We start from the raw sequence: 20,382 nt of genomic DNA, 5'->3' as shown, positions 1-20,382 counted from the left end.
TTGTTGCAGTGCACGTGCAGTCAACCAAGCATGTACCACTGTCTGTACCATAACCTACTCCGTAAATGCCAACATTAGTCTAAAAACAAATGAATAACTAATCCAGAAATTTATGAGGAAGAAAACAATACTCTGTCAAGCACTATAACTGGTCTAACAAAACTGAATTAAGTCAGTGAGAACATATTACTACAGAAGATTTTGTTAAGTCCACAAGAGGAGTCTTAGAAGTTACTTAAGATGACAGAAATGTAGGCTGAAATTAAAATATTAGCTCCACCTTCAAGTTCTAACATGAAGATACACAGAATTTCCTTATACACTTCAATCACCATGGATTTTTAATGACACGAGTATTTTTCTGCAAGGAAGTATGGGATTGACTGTTAGATGTTAACTTTGAAAAGAATCAATACAGAAAGAAAATATGGCTAATGATTATATAACAAAACAACTACAACATTCAGTTTCCTATGAAATACACATACTCCTACTACACTAAAAGCAAATTCACAACATTTTACAATAATGATGTGACAGAAAGATGCTCAAATATGTCTGGAAGATAAGGTATCTGAGCAGGATGAACTGCCCTATTTGATTTATCATCATTTTCTTTATCTTGAGAGTAGTTGGTTTAACACGCATACTTTAAACAACAAAATGTAATAGGCAGATTTAGCCTAGCATATATTTTATTTCAACGTATGTTATCAACTTCAGGAAACAGAAAAAGCGTGTTGACAAATAGGAGAATTCAAATGGTGGCTTGCTTATCAAGCCTTCTTACTACTGAGATAGAATAACTGTGACAACATACCTGAGTGGAGTTAGATAGTTGGTTTTTCCACGGCTCCTCTGCGCTGCTGGTCAGGTTTGTGCGGTTATGAGGTAGAGAGAGTGCGTTTTGCTGCAGGTAAGGCACGTTTCCATTACTTCCACTTTCTGTTATGTGATTATTGCCTATCAAAATAGTGTCTGTACTACTCAGCGTTCTTGCTGTGCTGCAGGGAATGGGGCCTGACGGAAAGGGTCCATTAGCCATAGGCTGCCCAGGGCAGGCCGGACGGATTCCACGCTGAGCGACATTAGGCACTCTGGTTAGAGCAACCTGTGGCTGCTGACCAGAGACAGAGTTTGTAGGCAGTGATGAATCAGCTGTTGGCCCATTAGGAATTCCAGTAGATCGTACCTGTGCAACTCCTGTTTGTCTCATCTAATAAAAGATGAACAAAGCACAAGGATGTTAGCTACAGAATTTAAGCCTACGGAGTTTAAAAAGTAAAGATCATATTAGGTTTGCATATTTTATTACACTTGTCAGTTTCAACTTGATAATGATTTTGACACCTTTCCGGTTGCTTTTAAGAAGTAAGATGACTGTCACGCTCACAAATGCGCTGAGTGAATTTTAAGGTAAAGCTATCGGCACACTTTTCTTCTAGGCTCTTCAGTTTGACTGTAAGCATTATACTGCTAAAGTTGGACACTAAGAGAGAGAGAAGTGAATAATGAAAGCATGAGAGAAAAGCTGTAATATGGCTTACTACAAGTAAGTTTTTCCAACTCGTACTGCTTTTAGATGCATTCAGTCACTTCAGTTTGAAAGTATTGCTTGAAATGTTTTACACTATCTGGTAGCTCTATAATAAAACACAGCTAAAACCATTAACTTTCATAAGTAAATCACCATCCAACTTTGTACAAAAAAAGATGACAATGTAATATAGCAAAGGGCATGAAAACTCTGTTACAATACAAATATTTAAGAACTCAAGAAACACAACAGAAGCCATCATCAATAAAAGTTTTGTAAAACAGAAAGGTATTTTTGTTCTCACTTGCTGGTGTTGCTGCATCAAGACAAACTGACTCTCCAGCTGCTCCAGCATAAGTTTCTGTGCTGGATTTAAATTATTTCGGTTTGCACGTAGCTGTTCCAAGTGCTGAAAAAAAATCAACAAGTATGGTTTAGAACCATCACAAACATATGCAATTTTTAATACCCGTTTGCATACATTACAAAAAATTATCCAAGAAGACAACAATTGCACAGTTAAAACTTGAAAAGCTAAAAACAAGATCAAGACCTCTGCTGCAGACTAAAACATCTTTTCATATACCATTCTGTAACCAAACTTCATTATTAGATACTAAAAGTGAGGAGATTTTCAAAATTATAAGTGTATCTTATTACTGCTTCATTAAAATTTAGTGAACTGGTACTGTAAAAGAAAACAACATTAAGGTATGATTGTTTAGAATTCTTACTATCATTATGTACGTTTTAACATTTTTGTACTGTGCTATTCTTTTAATGACATTGCTCAGTATGAAGTAAATTCAGTCTTACCGTCACACATTAAAGCTTCTCCAGAAAACACAAAAAATTCAGAACACTATGGAAAATAACTACAGAAAGCTGCATATGAAGATATGATCCTGAATTAATTTACAACTGAAATTTAAGTATTTATTACCCAAAACCTGATCTTTGCATTCCTTTTAAATTACTCTCCACAAACCTTTATTCTATCAGTAAGTAACATTTTTCATATAAAGAAACAGCTGACAAGCTATTTTGCGAGTTACAGGGAATACTGCTCAGTCAATCAGCCTTCTGTTTCTGCACTATACTTTCTTCTACATTTCCTTGTATCCACAACAGTATCTGGGATACACGGGTGAGGGTTTCCAGCTAAGCCTGATTTTGAAAATCTGGAACTCCTGCTGAAGCTCACTGCAAGCCCTAATGAACTGGAGAGATGACAAAAGCATCATGACAAAAAAGATCTGAAACAAGATTTCAAAACCAAAATCTAGTATTTCAAATAAAAATGTTAAAAGACACGAAATACAGAAAAGCAGTGTAAGATTTCATCTGATTAATCCCATTTTGTACAATGTTCACTTAATTTGATACAGTAAGACACCTCGTAAGAAAAAGAGGATGCCACAATATTTTAATTTCTCCTTCAATACTCACTATGCTAAAACAAGCAGCAAAATACACTTGGCTTGCAAGTGTCACAATTTGCATTTCTATCTTTAAAACGTAAGAAGTAGCATTACTCTATGCTTCTGCTTAGATGATAGAATTCAAACAACATAAGCATTTGATTTCTACTATTATTTATTTCATATAATCATATATTCCACGCAGAATCCATTGATATTAAAATTCTGTATTATTTCACATTTAATTTCAGAAATGTGAAACTCAAAGTATTTTTTTCTTAAAAGAAAGAAGGAAATTAACAAAAAATAGACCAAGGCTTCTGAAGACCTTCAACGTACTTACCTGTAATTTCTGTGGTGTCAAGCACCAAGAATGAATTTGTTGTTGTACAGGAGGATGTGACACTGTATGGCCACTGCTCCAAACATCTGAAGTATTCTGAGAGAAAACAGTACATTAAAATTCTCGACTTTCAAAAAAAGGCCAATATCATTTTTTCACGCCTAGATTTTATCTCAGGAAAGTACTAGTCATTTTTTCAAAAATAACAATATACACAGAGAATATACTAATGCATGCCAAGTCTCATTCTACCATTCTCATACAGTATCACAGTAGTTAGATGTAAAGTAAATGATATCTAATACCATAATGAGAAACAATCAAATAAAATTATGCGATTAACTTAAAGGTGCACTGCTGTTAAAACTGGATAATTTTATCTACTGTAACATTACTACATGATGATGAAACATTTGAATTCTAAATATAAGCAAAGGCCGTAGACAGGATGACATGGTCGTCTCCCTCTCTATCCATCACCAGACTATGACTGTACTTTTTCACTTACACAACTATGATTGAAGTGTAGTACTACCAGTCTGCATTGCCCTTACACGTTTCCTGTCAGAACTGTAACCTTCTCGCTAAACGTATCACTGAAAATTTTTCATAAAAAAGCTTAAAAACATTCCCCACCTTGATGCCAAAGGATTGAAATTCACAGCACAAATTGTGTGCATGCTGCATCGCTTTAATGCATATTTCTGTATTATTTTGGGAGGGGGCTCTTTAGTTCATCAGAATATATACCTTTGTTGGACTAGATGTTCTTTTCCTCTTGGCAGGACTGGTCAGGTCATCTACTTGGCTAGAAGGAATCATGTGTAGTGGCAAGGATTGCTGTGAAATTGGTGTTTGAGTGAGGCCTAGTACAGGTTCAGTATTTGGATGATGAGGTTTACAAGCCTAAGAATCACAGAAGACAAAAATATGGTTCTATATATTCTTAATTCTTTTCTTTAAACTACATATTTTAACTGCCCACATATTTTAAAAGGGCTGAGTAGATATTCTGAAGTTGATCTCAAAAAAACTGAAAAATCAGTTTCCATATGGTCATCAATGGAGGAATGTGTACCTTTCAAGGGATTATTAAACCACTGCAGCATTCTATTAAGATGAAATCTTTTAAAATCATGAAAATCCACAAAGGTTCTAAATTGGTACCCCCATCTTTCTCCCATATTATAGGGAGCTGCTTCTTGATCTAGTATACCTTTGCAAATAAATCAAAGGCTTTTTATTAATAAAAGCCGGTCCTGCACTCAATAAAATAAGCTTGACCACTACAGATTGTAAAGAACCCTTAAAGCTGGGCACCTGCAGAACATAACCCAACTTCTCACCTGCTGTGCTGTGTTCATGGCACCCTGCCTGGAGGTAAGCTCTGCGGGGATTGGTAGGCTCCATGCCTCCTCAATACTAGGAAGTAATTTAGTTTTATTCTGTAGACTACCTTGTGGAAGGTTACACAACTGAGCCTAGGAAAAATTATGTAAAAAGCAAATTTAACACAAGCCTACTTTAGTAAGAGCAAGTCCATGAAATCTTCCTATATGCTGTAGCTAATTACGTCTTAAAGAAGAGGATAGATTTAAAATTTGGGGTTTTAGAAAGGTGCTAAGTATAAAGAGGGTAACCAGAATATAAACCTTTGTGAGAATCAGAACAAAGATGAGCTCTAGATTCACAGGTCTGATCATTCTTTTTTTTCTGAAATTGCAAACAAGAGTGAAAGATAGCATGTGTGTGTTCTCTCTCTTATGTTATGAGAACTTAAAAATGTAGACAATACAAAGAAAAAAAAGTGATGTAAAACAGTATGCATTGATTAAATATGCAAAATAGGGTTTATAAGTAATTAAATTCCACTTAAAAATGAATAAATAAAATACTACAGGCTATGATATGCTTACAATACATATGAAAACAAGTTATACACACCACAAATGACTGCAATTTAAATTTGTGTGTTACTTCTACCCTCCCCTCTGATATGTATATGGAAGAATACTGCCCAGTTCTTAAAATTTTAGCTTTACCTGTAAATACTTTATCCGTGCTGCAAGTGCAGAGGTATTACTACAATTTTTGCTCCTAGTTGCATTTAAGTAGCATTTAATGGCATCCTGAGGCTGGTTGCAGGACTCATAGAGTGTGCCTAGGTCCATCCAGGCTGCAGCATGGCCATGGTCTAATTGTACAGCACAGATATAGGCCTGTAAAGCATCCATAGGCTGATTTTGCTGTTGATACAGCACACTGAATAGAAAGATTTATGAAGTTGAGAATTAATAACAAAGTCAAAATGCAACAGAGTCAAATACAAATATCCATCCCAAAGCCCTAAATAAATTTTGCTATTATATCAATCACAGTAATAAGCAAAACCAATGCATTTACAAAAACGTGCTAGGTTAGTATACACAGTATATTCAGTATTTTAAAAATGGAAAAAGCATGTAAAATTATAATTTAAACTTCAATCAGACGAACGTGACAGCATAAAGGTAGAAATTAAAAAATATATATTGTACATCTGAAAGCACAAGAGTCAAAAAGCTAATATTCTTCATTAATATAATGTTATTTCATTCATATATGTGTGTTAGCATTGAATTATACCACTGTATTACCCTGTTTCATTCTTACCCTATAGAACACCATGTATCTGCACTTGCTTCTGATTTATCAATAGATTGCCTATAAGATATAAAGGCATCCTGAACTTTCCCAATACTTGAATAGCACCTGGGAGAAGAAAAAAAAGATTTCGGTAATATTTATAGAAGGTCATCAGTGATGATGGCTTACCAAGACTGGTCTGATAAATGTTAAGTCATACAAATACACACTCATCTAAACAAATCCAAAACATTTGCTGCTTCTGAATGCTGGGCACAACTATCAACATGTATTACTAATTCTTTTTTTTTGAGAAGCACGCTAACACTGATTAAACCCTAGCTTACTGTATTTGCAGTGAAAGCAGAAGTCGTGCTACTGTTTAAAGACCTACCTTTTTTCTGCTTAAGATAAATCACTGGTCAATAAGAACAACATTTATCTCCAGTCAACATTCAAAAAAATCTATTAAGATACTTACTTCATGAAATCTAACACAGTAAGATTTCATATTCTACAGTTAGCGCTTCAGGATGATTTGATTATTAAGAGATAATGACCAATTCAGTGAGGATGGTCCTTGACTGCCTTGGAAATTTTTTATATGTATATCTCGTATCTCATTAAGTTTCCAAACAATGAACAACAAACTGATCAGTTTTACCATGTACGGAGAGCAAGAAAATTCATGAAATTCTTTCTTGTCTGGGTTTGTTTATATTTCATTACTTGAATACTATGTATATACAGTGCAACTCCATAGGTATTGTGGCACTATAAGCAGAGCTATCAGATCTTGAAAGAGAACTACCACTATGCCACATGGAATAACACCTACTTTTTAAAATTAAAACCTTCAAATAAATAAAATATGAAAAATACACATGCCATTAATTTTAACTACAAAAGCTCTGCCTTACATTGTTTCTAATAAGTGTTCCTCTCCAAAAAAGAACTGACAACTTTCAAAGCACATCAATAACAGGAAGTTTATTCTAGTTACAAAAAAAAATCCAGGCAGAACTTTACAGGTGAGGTTCATAAAATATGCTACACTCCTGTGTATCTGCAAGGCTGATTAGAAAATACAGTATTATCTAGCAATACTCCATCTAAAAATAAGTCTCTATACAACGTTTCAGGATATCATTTTAATCACAATCAAGAAAAAAACAACCCAAGTTCCAATAGACACGTTTAAATCTGTCTGCTTAACAGATAATACACATTTCAATTAGGGTAACACTAATATCCAGCACCGAAGAAACCCTAAAACAGGGAAGTAGGTTGGAGGGTTTTTTTGAGTGGTGGTGGGAAGTTTTTGCAAGGTTATCTAGGAAACTAGCTTTAAACCACCCTGTTATCTAATTTGGAGGACCAGCAGTGGAAGGAATAATGCAAAGGAATATACTGGGAAGGAAAAAGAGGAAGAGTGAATGCATAGCCCTTTAACCTTGTAACTCTCCTGTCAGTGTACTGATTAGAAGAAAGAGGCACAGAAACATTTTGCTCTGGTTCTCCCCATAGAATATAAGGGACACTTCCACTAGATTTCCTATTCTCCTATTTCCTCCATTCCCCCATCTCAGTTGTATGGTCCTAGGTTTCACTCCAACCATATGCCAGCATACTAGGTACAGGAAGAGAACACATGTACTCCACTGCCTCTGTCCTGCTGCTGTATAAGAACACAACTGGCTCTAGTCAATAAAAGAACAAGTTTTAGCCCAAACAATGACAAAACAAGTCAAGATGATCCCTGGGCTCTTTTTACTTTCCCACTCCTACTCCAGCCCTCTACCCCCACTGCCTGTGCTTCTTCCCTAGCCTGCAGACTGCGAGTTTAAGAGTCTTGATCAAAAAACAGCAGCACAAATAAAATCAGGGTGACAGAAACAGCTGTATGTTCCAGTCATGCGTTATAAGAACCTCCAGGAAAGTGAGCTGGAAGATACTGAGGTTAATATATTAATTTTACTTTTGTATAATTTCTATTTAATCTATTTCTCAACAGAACTAACCAGTTCATGTGCTTAAATTGACATCAAAGCTTTTAAACCATATAGGTGATCAGTTACATAGCTATTCTCTAAAACCTAACTATTTCCAAAGTTACTGATGGTTGATTTAAAACATTTTTTTTTGTTTTAAAGGAGACTAAGAAGGTTCATTAAATTGATATGATTTACATCTTCAACAAAGCTAATTTTCAAGTGAAAAATACGGCACATGAGATTAATATAATACTTAAGTAGAAACTAGAATGAATCCACTTGAACTATCTTGGCTTAATATCTACTTGTAAACTACTCTGATAGCAGATTGATGTATTTCAGTTCTGTAATTGTTTGAGACTTGAAGGGAGATTTTAAGAAAATAAAGAGAAAATAATAAAAAAAGTAAAAACAGGCAGGGCAGATTAGCATTACTGTAAAGGTGTAAACTGAACTACAAAAGAAAACACAACAAAAAACAGGACCGCTTAGGTAATGCATTTTGTTTCAATTTGTAATCTGTAATCATCCTAAATAACTTAGCAGCTTCCCAGAAAATTGGGACTTTACTAGATACAAACATATTTTCCTTTCATTTTTCCTCTACAAGCTACTAAGGATAACATAAAAGATAACTCAAAAATATCCTCAAAAATTAAGTACAAACACAGTTACAGTGTCTAAAGATATTTCTCACCTTCCAAGGAAATACCAGGATTGACCAGAATTTGGATCTGCTTCTAGAGATTTCTGGAGATACTGTATAGCATAACTTTCCTTGGTTGCCTTGTCTCCAAGCTGATCCACGGTGTGATGCATCCAGCCTACAAGAAAAATCCACAGATGGCAGAAGTGAAATTCTCAAATATCATTTAACACTTTGACACAGCAGAATATCAATGGACAGCTTTGTCTTTAAAAATAGGAGTATCAAACAATACTATTGGTTACATACATTATTATGAATGAAACTTCAAAAAAAAAAAAACTTTTGAAGTTCTATATTAAAACCACAGGGCTGAAGGACCTAGATTCTAAATTTCTTTCACACGCTTCATAAACATTTCTGTTTAAAGCATTATCTACAAGGTTGGTAGCATAACTACAAACCACTTAATCTTCTACTGTAAAAAGTAATATTATTGATCAGAAATATTAATTCCTTCTTTCTCTGAACACGGTCATCTCTCATGCCACCATCTTCCCTGTAACATGCATTAATCATCTGTATATTAAGTTCAGCTTACCCTTTCTTTCTAAACCCTCTACTTGTATTTGTGTTATACCCCAATAAGGCATTGTTAAGAACAGCTGTCATTCCACTTCAGTTTTTCACACTTCACCATTATAATGTCTCCATTGCTACGAAATCCTCTCTTTTCACATTGAAAGGCGGAATCACCTCTCATCTACATATCAAATTCTCCTAAAAAGATCATTTTGTTTTCACACACAATCACGTAATATACTTACACATGCCCTCTCTTTTTCAATACATTAGGCAAAGTATTTATCCTGACTTCGACGGCATTTCAGTTGTTCCTTCATGTAATCTTTTACAAGCTATCAAAGCAAATCTCTGTCTCAACAATGACGTAAGACTCAGTCATCATTCCAAATAAAGTCCCTTCGTCATCTCCTCAGGCTACACTCCATCTGCCTCTATGCCTAGATGGTATCTCTGGAAGCACTCACAAAACCATCTTACTGCTGCCCATATTGTGAGCACCAGGAAGCCCTTTGCTACAGGCAGCTGGCTTGCTGAAATCTCCACGTACTACACTGGTCTACTGATCAGTTATGTCTTGGTGTTTGCTTAATCTCCAAGTGTTTGTCTTAATAACTCCTTGCCTTTCACCTAATATCCATAAACTGTAAAATATGAAAGCAGACTATCCCTACGATTTCACAGTGTCCTATTCAAAAATGATCCCTTGTGAAACACCGTACAAGTTTCATGTAATATCTAAGGTTTGCATAAGGCTTTAGTTACATAGAGCTGTACATACATCTGCTCACAATGGTCATGTAAAACCTTTATCAACTAAACTTCTGTGTCCTAAGCTTATCCTTTAGGAATCAGCCTAACTACATATAATATCATTTAAAAAACAGGAGTCTGCCCACATCATCAGAAAAGCCACATATAGTAAACAAGGCTGAGAACAGAACTGGTGAGTATTTGCAGCTTTACCTCACTCCCTATAATTGAACTACACCTTAAATAACTTATTCTGCCTGTTCTATTTGGGTTATACATACATAATCCCATGGGTTTATAGCAGTCACAGTGACACTTTTGCAAAGGAAGACAAAATTACAAGCTTTAAAAAAAAAAAAAGGCAATTTGGAAAAACTCCTATCTACTGAACAACGTTTGCCTGAGGTGTTTGAAGAAGTTTCCACTAAGAAACTGTTGAGAAGTGTAAGTTTGAATAATTCATGGACTGCAAGAAATATCATGTTGAGTCAAGTGGTTACAATGCTGACAGAAGCGTACTTTATCTATCTTGTCTGACGATGGACCAAGTAAAAACTCTACCCACAAGAAAAAAAACCAATCACTTCTGTAGATAAACAAGCTACGATTTTGATTGGAATCCCAAGTCACTGGAGTCCCTAAGCACATAGGAAATACTTGTGCTTAAAGAAATAGGGCTTACGTGAGGGTACTTATTTGAACGCAACTACATAATTGTACAGGAAAGATAAAATATTGGGTGCAGTGGCAGGCAAAGCCTGAGTGAAATGAAGGTAAGAGTTCAGAGAGTATAAACACGGGTAAAACAGATATTAAACAATTTCCTGAATCTTCAGAAGTGCTGTGCAGTGATGACTATTTTATGCTTTATCAGAACCTTGCCAAACTGACGGATAACATGCTGTATCTTCAGATCTTCACTGAGGTTCACTGATAAGAACTAAGAATCTATTTCTAGGAGAGAGAAATGAGTACTAGAAATCCCTATCTAGCTTCAGTGCCGAACCAAGGGTGGCTTCCTGATTTTATCTTACTGTGCAGGGAGGTGAAAAACGTAGAAGGCAAGAGAGAACAAAGTTTTCTTCTAGAACAGAACAAGTAAAGGAAACTGGTAAGCCGTGCAGGCTCTTCTTTGCAAGAGCTAATTCTAATTGTCAACTAGTGTACTGAATACTCTTCTACTTTGGGAACATCTTCAATGTTGTAATCAAAAATGCTAATTTTGTCCATGTTCCAGGCTCTTTTCCAGGTTTTTTTATAATCTAATTTGTAACATATCACCATGTTTCTTCAGCAAAAGCATGTTCTAGCCTGGCTCATGTTTCAGTTCGTTTTATGCTTATCAATCACTCTCATGTCATACTCGTGGCAACTGCTGTTTCCCTGATAAACATCATCTCAGTCTCTGAAGACTCTCAGTTTTTGTTCCCCATTTCAGGATCTCATGATGTCCCATTTAATTACAGGCACATCACCTAGAAACATCCCAAACAAAAGTCTCTGAGAGAGTGCTTTAGGAAGTCCTGGGGAGATGCTTACACTGTTCTACATTCTTCTTTATGCAACTGTTAATTAAAATTGGAGAAAGAATACTGGGACCGATTTGATCTTCAGTCTCATTCGGTATAGTGGCCCTTATTTAATGCAATTTTCGGCAAAGTGATGAAAAGAATTATTGCTTGGAAAGCAAATTAAATGCAGTAAAAAACCCTGAAACAAACTGTTCTTATTCAAATGCACAGACCTTGCTGTTACGTCTCTCGGAACTAATTAGCACACATCAGCTCAAACACGTACATATTTCTCAGAGAATCACAAGGTTCTCCTCCACAGTGATCTCTTTTGGACACCAACAATGAGAGCGAAGTTTGTGTAATTCTCTCACACAATATCTGAACTTGCCTAAATTTCAACTCATGCTCAATAATCATTAATTAGCTAAGAAAAATAAAACAAAGGTATTTTCATGCCAAAATAATGTTTCTATTGGGAGTGAAAAAGAAAGATTTTGATATATAAATATATTTTGATTTTTTTTTTTGCCAATAGCATTCTGGCAGATGGCAGGTATTTTCTACGTTGGTTGCTCTGGAAGTTGCCTGATTTCCATGGAAATGGCATCAAATAAAAAGAATACAATAACGCCATTTGATAGAGCAAATTCTCAGCTTCAATACACTCCTTTTCAACACAGTCACATGGCATTTTTGCCAGTGACGAACAAGAGCTCATAAAAACCACGCCATGCTCATAAAAACCTGCACCAGCAGAAGTGACCACTGCTGAAATGCACCATCCAATGCCTTGCTGTGCTCACATCCACTGCTGGCCATCATCAACATTCAGCAAGCGTCAGTGAAGTTGATGGAAGCAATTATTTCTGCAGGAAGGAATTCAATGACACATTTTGCTTCATACACACTTCCATGTCAGACACCATTGTGTCAGACTGCCCCTCTGCTGCCATATGTCACACAGCAATAACACGTAATGGGATATTGGCAGGAAGGTTCAACCTCTACAGCCACACCACCAACATCCACCTCTGATGATGTGGGCTGACATCATAAAACAAGAGGCACTGTTTATGGAGTAGCCCTTGTATTATTTTTTCTAAGTAGCACTGTATCACCCAGACTACGCTTCCTAAGAAGGTGTCTTATTATCAGCTGCTAGATACCAAATCTGTCATAAACACTATACTCTGATTAATAGCACTGCTAACAGTGAGAAGCAAAAGAAATGTTATCACTCTGTGAACATTCCAGTTAAGACCACTCTGTTAACTTCTCCACACACAGGGTATCCCAACTATCACAATTAGGTTATAGGGGAAGCTAATTCAGTTTTCAGACAGCAGACAATTCTCAGTCACTGCTCCTATTGCTAGCGCAGCAACCTGTAGTGTGATTTTATGTAGACAACCATGCATTTGCTTCTAACATAGCCACATGTGTGAGAGACTTGAAAAAGCTCTGGTCAACTATTTTGGCAATCTGTCTTCTGTTATCTTTTGTGTAGCCTACATGGATGGTACTGCTTACAACTTATGCTAACTTGGGTAGTACTGAGTTAAAAAACAAACAAACTAAAACCAAAGGGGATATTGAAATGCAAGGAACATTTCCATCTGAACGCAAAAAGATCAACACCTAGATTCTGTAGTTTCATCTGTGGTTTCACACAGAAAAACTGAAAGCTATACAAATTAGTCCACTCCAAATGCATTACAGAAAAGAACGTTTTGTGGCTGTTACTTACTGCCAGTTACTCATTTGAATTAAATGACTACTATGTGAAAGAAAAAAAAAAAAAGATGGGCACAAGCAGGCTAAATTAATATTTATAATAATAAATTAGATGAAGAATATGGAGAAAGTGAATGAAGAATCTCTATTGTTTGATTGGAACTTTAGCAAGATATTCTGGAAATACTTTCATGAGGCATAAAGGGAAATGCAATTTATTCTACCCACTCCTTAGAAGTTTTTGACTGCAAATGGTTTATCAGCTTTCTTTAAATGTGGGAGATGACAAATTTTAAACAGTAATTTTATGTGGTTTCTTTTATAGGGGAATAAACTTTCAGTTAGAGGAATATGTTTTCCTTACGAACTTAAGAAGAAAGAAAAGGTAAATTTTTCACTTGCAATGTTATTATATTCTGTAACAGAAAAGAGTATTTCGGTTTACTGCACTTTGTCTGGCCATTGAAGGGATGTTCTCAGAGGCAGAATTCAGAATTCAAAGAATACAGAATTCTAACTACCGTACTCTTGCTCTGAAAGATCACTCACTGCCCAAAGCCTGTAGTGCAACTACTTCCATAAGTCTAAAAGCTTTTTAATTTTAGAAATTCAGTTGCAGTACTTCCCTTCTCTCTTATTTTCTTAATTATCTACTGCTATGTATTCTATTTTGAGTTAAAATCTCAAATATGATCGTCAGTGTTTAAGATTCACTTTGAAACTGAAGCCTTAAAAAAACACTGTTGAAGGCAAAGATGGTAAAAAAGAGACACACAGAAAAATAGAAGTTGATTTTACATACCTAACTGCTGTAAGACAGTTGCTTTTACTTGTGCAGGAAGGTTTTCGATCTGCAAAAGTTGTTCATAAGCTTCCTTTGCAGAGTGATACTTTCTCTGCAAAAGGAAAAAAGTAAATTGATTAATCATAAACCTCACAATAGATCACCAGTAGCAATGATTTCACAGCACTGACAGCACACAAACACATTGCCAAAATTTCTAGTACTTTTTTTTTTTGCATACAGTGCATATGAAAGCTTTTGTAAGTAATGTATAGGAGAATAACTTTCATAAAATATAGTATTTAGTATAAGTTGAATACTTAAAATAGTCAAGGAAAATTTGTAAATTATTAAATTTGGTCAGCTCCTCATGCATGCATTATACTTCTTATAATAAAACTAACGTTTCTTTTAAGAGGAATGCTTGACTGTGACTTGACATCTGAAAAAGCCCTACTCAAATGACTCCCAGCAAATTCGTAACAGAAAAGAAGATTATCAGCATCTGGTAGCTGGTATGCTTTTGCCTCTCTTCCTATTTTGTTATATTAGAACGGCCTACTTGCCGTACGAGTAAGAGTCCTACCATATATAGAATTAAAACAAACGCACAGATTACTCCTCAGGAATCAAGATACATTATCTTATTATTTGCCATATTGTTTAAATGTGCATAAAGCATGGAAACATTCAATTCTTAACTCTTATATAGACCTTGAAACAGAAAACACATTTCCAAGTTAGAATCATGGTCTCTTCCGACTTCTGGAACACTAAGAGCTTTTGTTTTGTGCACATTAGAGGTTAAGCATTCTTGATTTTTATTTTTTATAACAGTATCTTCATTTGTTTCTCCTGTTACCCTAGCAATAATTGTTTAACTGTGAACTTATTTTAAATGCTAAATTCTTCTGCTCCTCCTCTCCCACTATAAAGTATAAAGGCTTAGGTCTGCTGACTTTTTTGTTGTTGTTGTTGGATTGTTTGGTGGATTTTTTTTCAGTTTCTAAAGATTTGACACAATTTTTTAATGAAAGTATTCTTTCAGGTAAGTCAACATTATTCTGGCAAACAGATGAAGAACCTATTAAAATAAAAAAGGGCCACCTAAATGCAAATTGTCATGACTTAGTTACATTTGTTATACCCAAAGAGAACACAGTACTGACTAGTGGTGTTATAAAAGGGACAACTGGGAAGGAAATTGTAAACAACCTAAGTACTTATTAGAAGTCAAATGTTATTAGGTTCTCGAGATCCCACAATCACAAAAGACAACTTTGTTGATTTTAAAACCTTAATCTAGTCAGGAAGAAAAATTAAAGCAGCAATTACATACTTTCAAATGGAACAAAGGGAAGTTGGTAGAAAAGGTTTTTAATTGGTGTTCATGAAATGTAGACAACTGGCAAGAAAACAAATAATATAAATAAATAAAATATCCATGGCTAGCAAAATCAAAACAATCAGGAAAGAACTTTAAATTTAGCATTGGGAACAAAATTTGTAGTTAATGACTATGGAAGATAGGCAAATGAAGTTCCCCATATAGCATGACAGCAGGGGCAGCAATCTGGATGTTAAACAGGTAAATACTAGTGATTAATACCTGCACTTCGAAAAAGATGTTTGCATGCTTGGAATGATTCAGAAAGATCTATTAGAATACAGTACGTTTTCTAAACCTAGAATAACATTTGCTTTTGTTATTCGTCGTATTATTTACCCTTTAGAAATCTGCCTACATATATGTCTTAAAGTATTACAGAAAACTGTCATAATGTTTACATTTGTTTTTATTTGGGTATGCAATTCAAATACACGCCCTTGAGTTTGGCTGTATAACAAACAATCTTAAGAAATGTGGGTTGGGAAAAAAAAAAAAACATCTTTCTTTAGGAACTTTAGCTGATACCCTAACTAGCTTGGATGGACTCACTCAGCCACAGATCAAGTAATAGAAACTATCATTAAAACCAAGAAAAAACATGACTACCTCTTATCAGCACTGGATTATTCTCCGGTTCAGAATGAATGAACTTTCTGATTCATTATTAGAGAGGAGCTCATTTTCATATATATGAAGGAGTTCAAGAAACTGTAGCTGTGTCCTTCAGAAGAAACAGAACACCCAGCCTCCCTCCTAAAGTGTCTCTTTGCTGTGTCAGAGGTAATACTCAAATCAAGTCAAAACCCCTAGTGGGTCAAAGTTTCTCAAATTCCAGAAAAGACCCATTTAAGAGAACTGTGAGGCAAACTGAGTCTAAAAGCAGTATGTGCTTTTTGTCTCTGACTTGCATTAAAAGTTCCTGTTGCCTGCAACTGCCATTTGCGATATTGGCCACAGTATTATACATGGCACCTAGCACGGTGACCTGAGATTTTCAACTTTCTGCTTTATTTTAGCAGATAAAAGAACTAGCCTGCATAGGATGCTTTGTTACATGAACTTGTCAGATGTGCTCCAGTGCTCCAAATGGAACAAAAAATCTCCCTAACATGTTACAGAGTCACAACAATCCAGGAAGTTTCTTAATGGTGGTTTGGGATAGGGGATTTCTGTTTGTCATACAGTTGCATAAATTCAAATGTTCTACTACACCAAAAGCAGACAAAAGAAAATAGCCTTTTCATCATGTTTTTAGCCTCTATTTATAAATAATTATCTACTTTATGTCATATTTTACTGTGCCATCATAAGACAGCACTTACTTTATCAAGCTATTTTTCAACTGACTGAAAATGTAGAATTTGTCTGTTATGTTTCATTTACAACAGTTTCTATTTTCACGTCACATGTCTTCCTCAGTCATATTATACCTATAAATGTGACAAGAGAGCATAGAATCTACAATCATGTGACCAGTCAGTCAAACTACAAATATACAATAGCTATTTCAGTAGCTGCTTGGTTTTAATTTATTTATATCCTGGAAGCTCAGTGAGCATTCTATAATTTCCCAATAGATTCATCTAAAAAACTCTGTGATAGGGTTTGGCACAGAATAATAACACAGCTTAATGTTGTGTTGTCCTCAGATCTCACAAGCTTCTGTCACATCTGTCTAGTTACATTTGAAAATTTCATGTTAAATATACTTAAAAAGTACCTGGACATCTCTTTGTGTGTAACGTGAGGAGCAATATGAATATGTATGAATTGAGAAACTGCATTTTTTACGCTTACGTGTGTATTAAAAAATCCATTTGTCAGCCAAAGTAACATTCCAGTTTTTTGCACACTAATTGGGAGACTAGTGAACATGTTTACTAAAATAGCCACTCCATTTCAGCATGACAATCCTCATGCATAATATTAGGACTTCAGCCTAATTTCAATTCACAAAAGCATCTACCATAGCTGAATGCCACAGACTGATTATATCATGCAGTTATAAACTTCATCGCACTTTATATATAAAACGAGCCTGAGGCTTACCTGGATTTCATATAAGTGGGCGATGTGAAACTGAACTGTAAGAGAGAGAAATCAAAATTATTACACGTAATGGATGACATTAACAATACATTTTTCTCAAGTTAGAGACAGACATTTCAAATTTATCAATGCAAAACAAAGACTAACTACATTTTAAAAACACAAAAAAGTATGTTTGTATTGATATTTTTCATTCAATAAAACAGAACTGTCAGAAAATAAATGTGTTTTCCAGAAAAGCACCAAGGCTGAAAACAAAACTCAGAAAGGCAGTCCATTAATTTTATTTACATTCTAAAATGCAAACTTCATTAACATTTCAGTATAGTTAGCAATACAATCCCTTTGCAGAGATGCACAATGACAAGTAATAGTTTCTGTATGTAAAGAAATTAGAAATAAATAATAAAATATCTCTGTTTAAGCCAAGCTCGACTTTCCATCACACAGAACTGTTTTTCTCAAAGTTGAGGCATAACAAGTTATAGGTAAATCAGATGTCGAGGGTTTCTCTCTGGGTCATGAAGGAAGGGAAATGATCCTTTGTGTATTGCTTTGTCCTTCACTATAAAAGAAGGTACCCTACTGCATTTCAGAAAACAGATCATAATGAAATGCATCATCTAAAATTTTAATAAACTTTTTGTGTTCCTTGCTAAAGGGCATATAACACACCCATTATGTTCACCACATCATCTAACTTCCTTCTGCACTGATGAAAGAGAACCCCCTGCTTTTGTTTTGGGAAGCTCTCTAAAAAATCTTTCCTTTTTTCCTCCCTCACAGCAAACTTCTTTCAGGGTGATGCTACAAAAAAGAAACATGCTGTGCAAGGGAAAGAAATTAAAGGTGATGCATTATCAAGTGCCTAAATAAACGACGTGCTTAATACTAAAACACTTCTGCTAGAAAGACTGTTATTGTAATGCTGTTACTCACACAGACTACTTTAGAAATAGAAGGGGCTGGATTAAGGCAATCTCATGCATTTATTTTGTTGAAGTATCTGACGTCTCAGATGAGGACAGACAGCTGTCCCTCCAGTAAGCAGTACTGGAGAACCTGACAAAGTACCTTTCATTCCTCTTCGCTCCTCTCACTTCCCTCTTTGCTACACACTGCCCAGCATCACAGGGCAAAGCAGCCCTTACATGGGGCCATACTTCTAAATAAATCTCAGGGTGCAGGTGGAGGTGGGGGAAGTGTGGGGAAAACGTAAAAATTCAGAGCTGGAGAGAAAACTGATAAAGTCAGTGAGAAATAATAAGAAAGAACATGAAATGCAATAAGCAATGATACGGCTGGTAGAAAACAATCAAAGTCTATCGACCTAGTAAGAATTCTGCAAATAAAATTAGAAAAATTACTGTGCCTGCTCCTGATAAGTGACATGGCTTCACAAAAGAATCTGTAGGACAGCTGGCTCCTTGATACTGAAGCAACCAGCAGTTTCATCCATGTAAACAAAACCTCTTTATCTACCCTTGCTGATAGAATATTCGCAATTCCATCCATGCTTCTAAATACTTCTGAAGTCAGACTTAGGAGGCAACTTAAGCTCAACACCAAGTACACCACAAAGGTGCAAGAACAACTTTTTGATCTACTGGTTGCCTTACAATTCTGACAGACTCTACGGAATGCAGGAATATATCCTTGCACACAATTTCACTCATTACAAACAAGTATATGTAGCATGATCTGTAACAGCCTACAGAACGTAACATGTACAGCAGATCGTATTATGCTAAAAGACGAAAGTGTTAAAGTACTAATATATAATGGCATATAATAAATCGATTTTTTTTCCTTTTTTTTTTAGTTCAACAGTGTAAAATTGATACTGAACATCAGAATGACACTGAACTGAATGCTGAAAAAAAGACCTACATTCAAACTTTGTGGCACCTGGATACAATGGCTATTAAATGTGTGCCATGCACAAGTGCTATACTTATAAACAAACACTCAAATACTAAGTTGCCTCTAGAAGTCAAGTCTTCAGAGCAGTTAATACAGTAAGACAGCTTTCACTTATTTAATTTACTAAAGCAATCCACAATTCCATTGGAATATCTGTCTCCATTTAAAGCAGCAGGTTTTGTAGTCTCCCCATCTCAGTACTTTCTCAATCTTTCAATTTTGATTCTTCTCATTAAAAATAGATACAGCTGTAAGAAAAGAAAAACAAAAAACAATCCACAACAAAATAACTGGAAATATTAAAAATGTTACTTACTTTCAGCGTTGGACAAAGTGCAGGGGTTGCAGTCAATCAAAGCTAACTGAAAATGCTGAAAAAACAAGGAGGAATTGATTTTCAAACAATGTAAAGCTCCTGTTTTGGCAAATTACTAAGAAAAAATCAATTTCCTTCTTAAGAATAGATACTCTATTTTACCATTTGTCTTAAAGAAGGTAATATTCAATTTCTGTTCAAGAGTGTTTACTAGAGGAAAGTAATTTCTTTTTGTAAGCATGTAGCAATGCTTCTACTAATGCATGTTTACAAGAGGCATCTTCACAAAATGATTAAGAGAGACAGCATCTGGAATAATGGTTCTATCAATAGTCAAAACTGGAAGAACAAGTTTTCTTAAGAATACAGTTACACCTCTAGCATATAGCTTCATGGAGACCCCAACATTCAAGCTGCAAATCTGTCTATTTAGAAAAATAAAATACTTTTTCTGTAAACAAGTAACAAAGTGATTTATAGGTGTATTCCTTCTGGTTTGTTTTTGCTTCTTTTTTTAAGAGTTTATCTTATATAAAAAAAAAACAAACACTTAAAATGACTACCTTTACATTAAAAAATCACTTCTCAAGGAGTTCATTAGTTCTTACACTATCTCCCTTCCAGGTGTCAAGACAATGGCAGTTAAATACTGTTTATTTTTAATTACTTTTCTTCAAGATAAAAAAAAATGTATTTTAAAACATCTTCATCATCTCAAATTCTGAAATAAGCATTTCACTTTTCCATAAATATGAGTAAAAATCAGAGGAG

At 35.1% G+C, this 20,382-nt stretch overlaps 1 protein-coding gene across 16 annotated transcripts in view; it reads right to left on the bottom strand.

Moving 5' to 3' along the window:
* The window catches only part of KDM6A (lysine demethylase 6A), a 145,549-nt gene that overhangs the window by 39,485 nt on the left and 85,682 nt on the right, over positions 1–20,382 (bottom strand). For 4 of the 16 annotated variants that reach the window (XR_010622507.1, XM_065741600.1, XM_065741602.1 and 1 more), the window contains exons 7-18: positions 19,612–19,666; positions 17,373–17,407; positions 15,273–15,338; positions 13,952–14,045; positions 8,618–8,744; positions 5,954–6,052; positions 5,344–5,563; positions 4,648–4,782; positions 4,052–4,207; positions 3,302–3,397; positions 1,842–1,946; positions 821–1,216 (exon numbers count right to left, since the gene is read on the bottom strand). Coding sequence is in view for 15 of the 16 variants with exons in the window: in XM_065741600.1 (XP_065597672.1) it covers positions 821–1,216; positions 1,842–1,946; positions 3,302–3,397; positions 4,052–4,207; positions 4,648–4,782; positions 5,344–5,563; positions 5,954–6,052; positions 8,618–8,744; positions 13,952–14,045; positions 15,273–15,338; positions 17,373–17,407; positions 19,612–19,666 (1,584 nt within the window). In the remaining variant the exon portion in view is untranslated. The remainder of the gene's footprint in view (positions 1–820; positions 1,217–1,841; positions 1,947–3,301; positions 3,398–4,051; positions 4,208–4,647; positions 4,783–5,343; positions 5,564–5,953; positions 6,053–8,617; positions 8,745–13,951; positions 14,046–15,272; positions 15,339–17,372; positions 17,408–19,611; positions 19,667–20,382) is intronic. The other 12 variants (XM_065741605.1, XM_065741601.1, XM_065741612.1 and 9 more) reach the window with 7 other exon arrangements.

This window comes from Cyrtonyx montezumae, unplaced genomic scaffold (genome assembly GCF_038088225.1).
Source record: "Cyrtonyx montezumae isolate F1298 unplaced genomic scaffold, pur_monq_1.0 scaffold_3, whole genome shotgun sequence".
In the NCBI taxonomy this organism is placed as follows: domain Eukaryota; kingdom Metazoa; phylum Chordata; class Aves; order Galliformes; family Odontophoridae; genus Cyrtonyx; species Cyrtonyx montezumae.
This window is presented reverse-complemented; position numbering and strand designations above follow the sequence as displayed.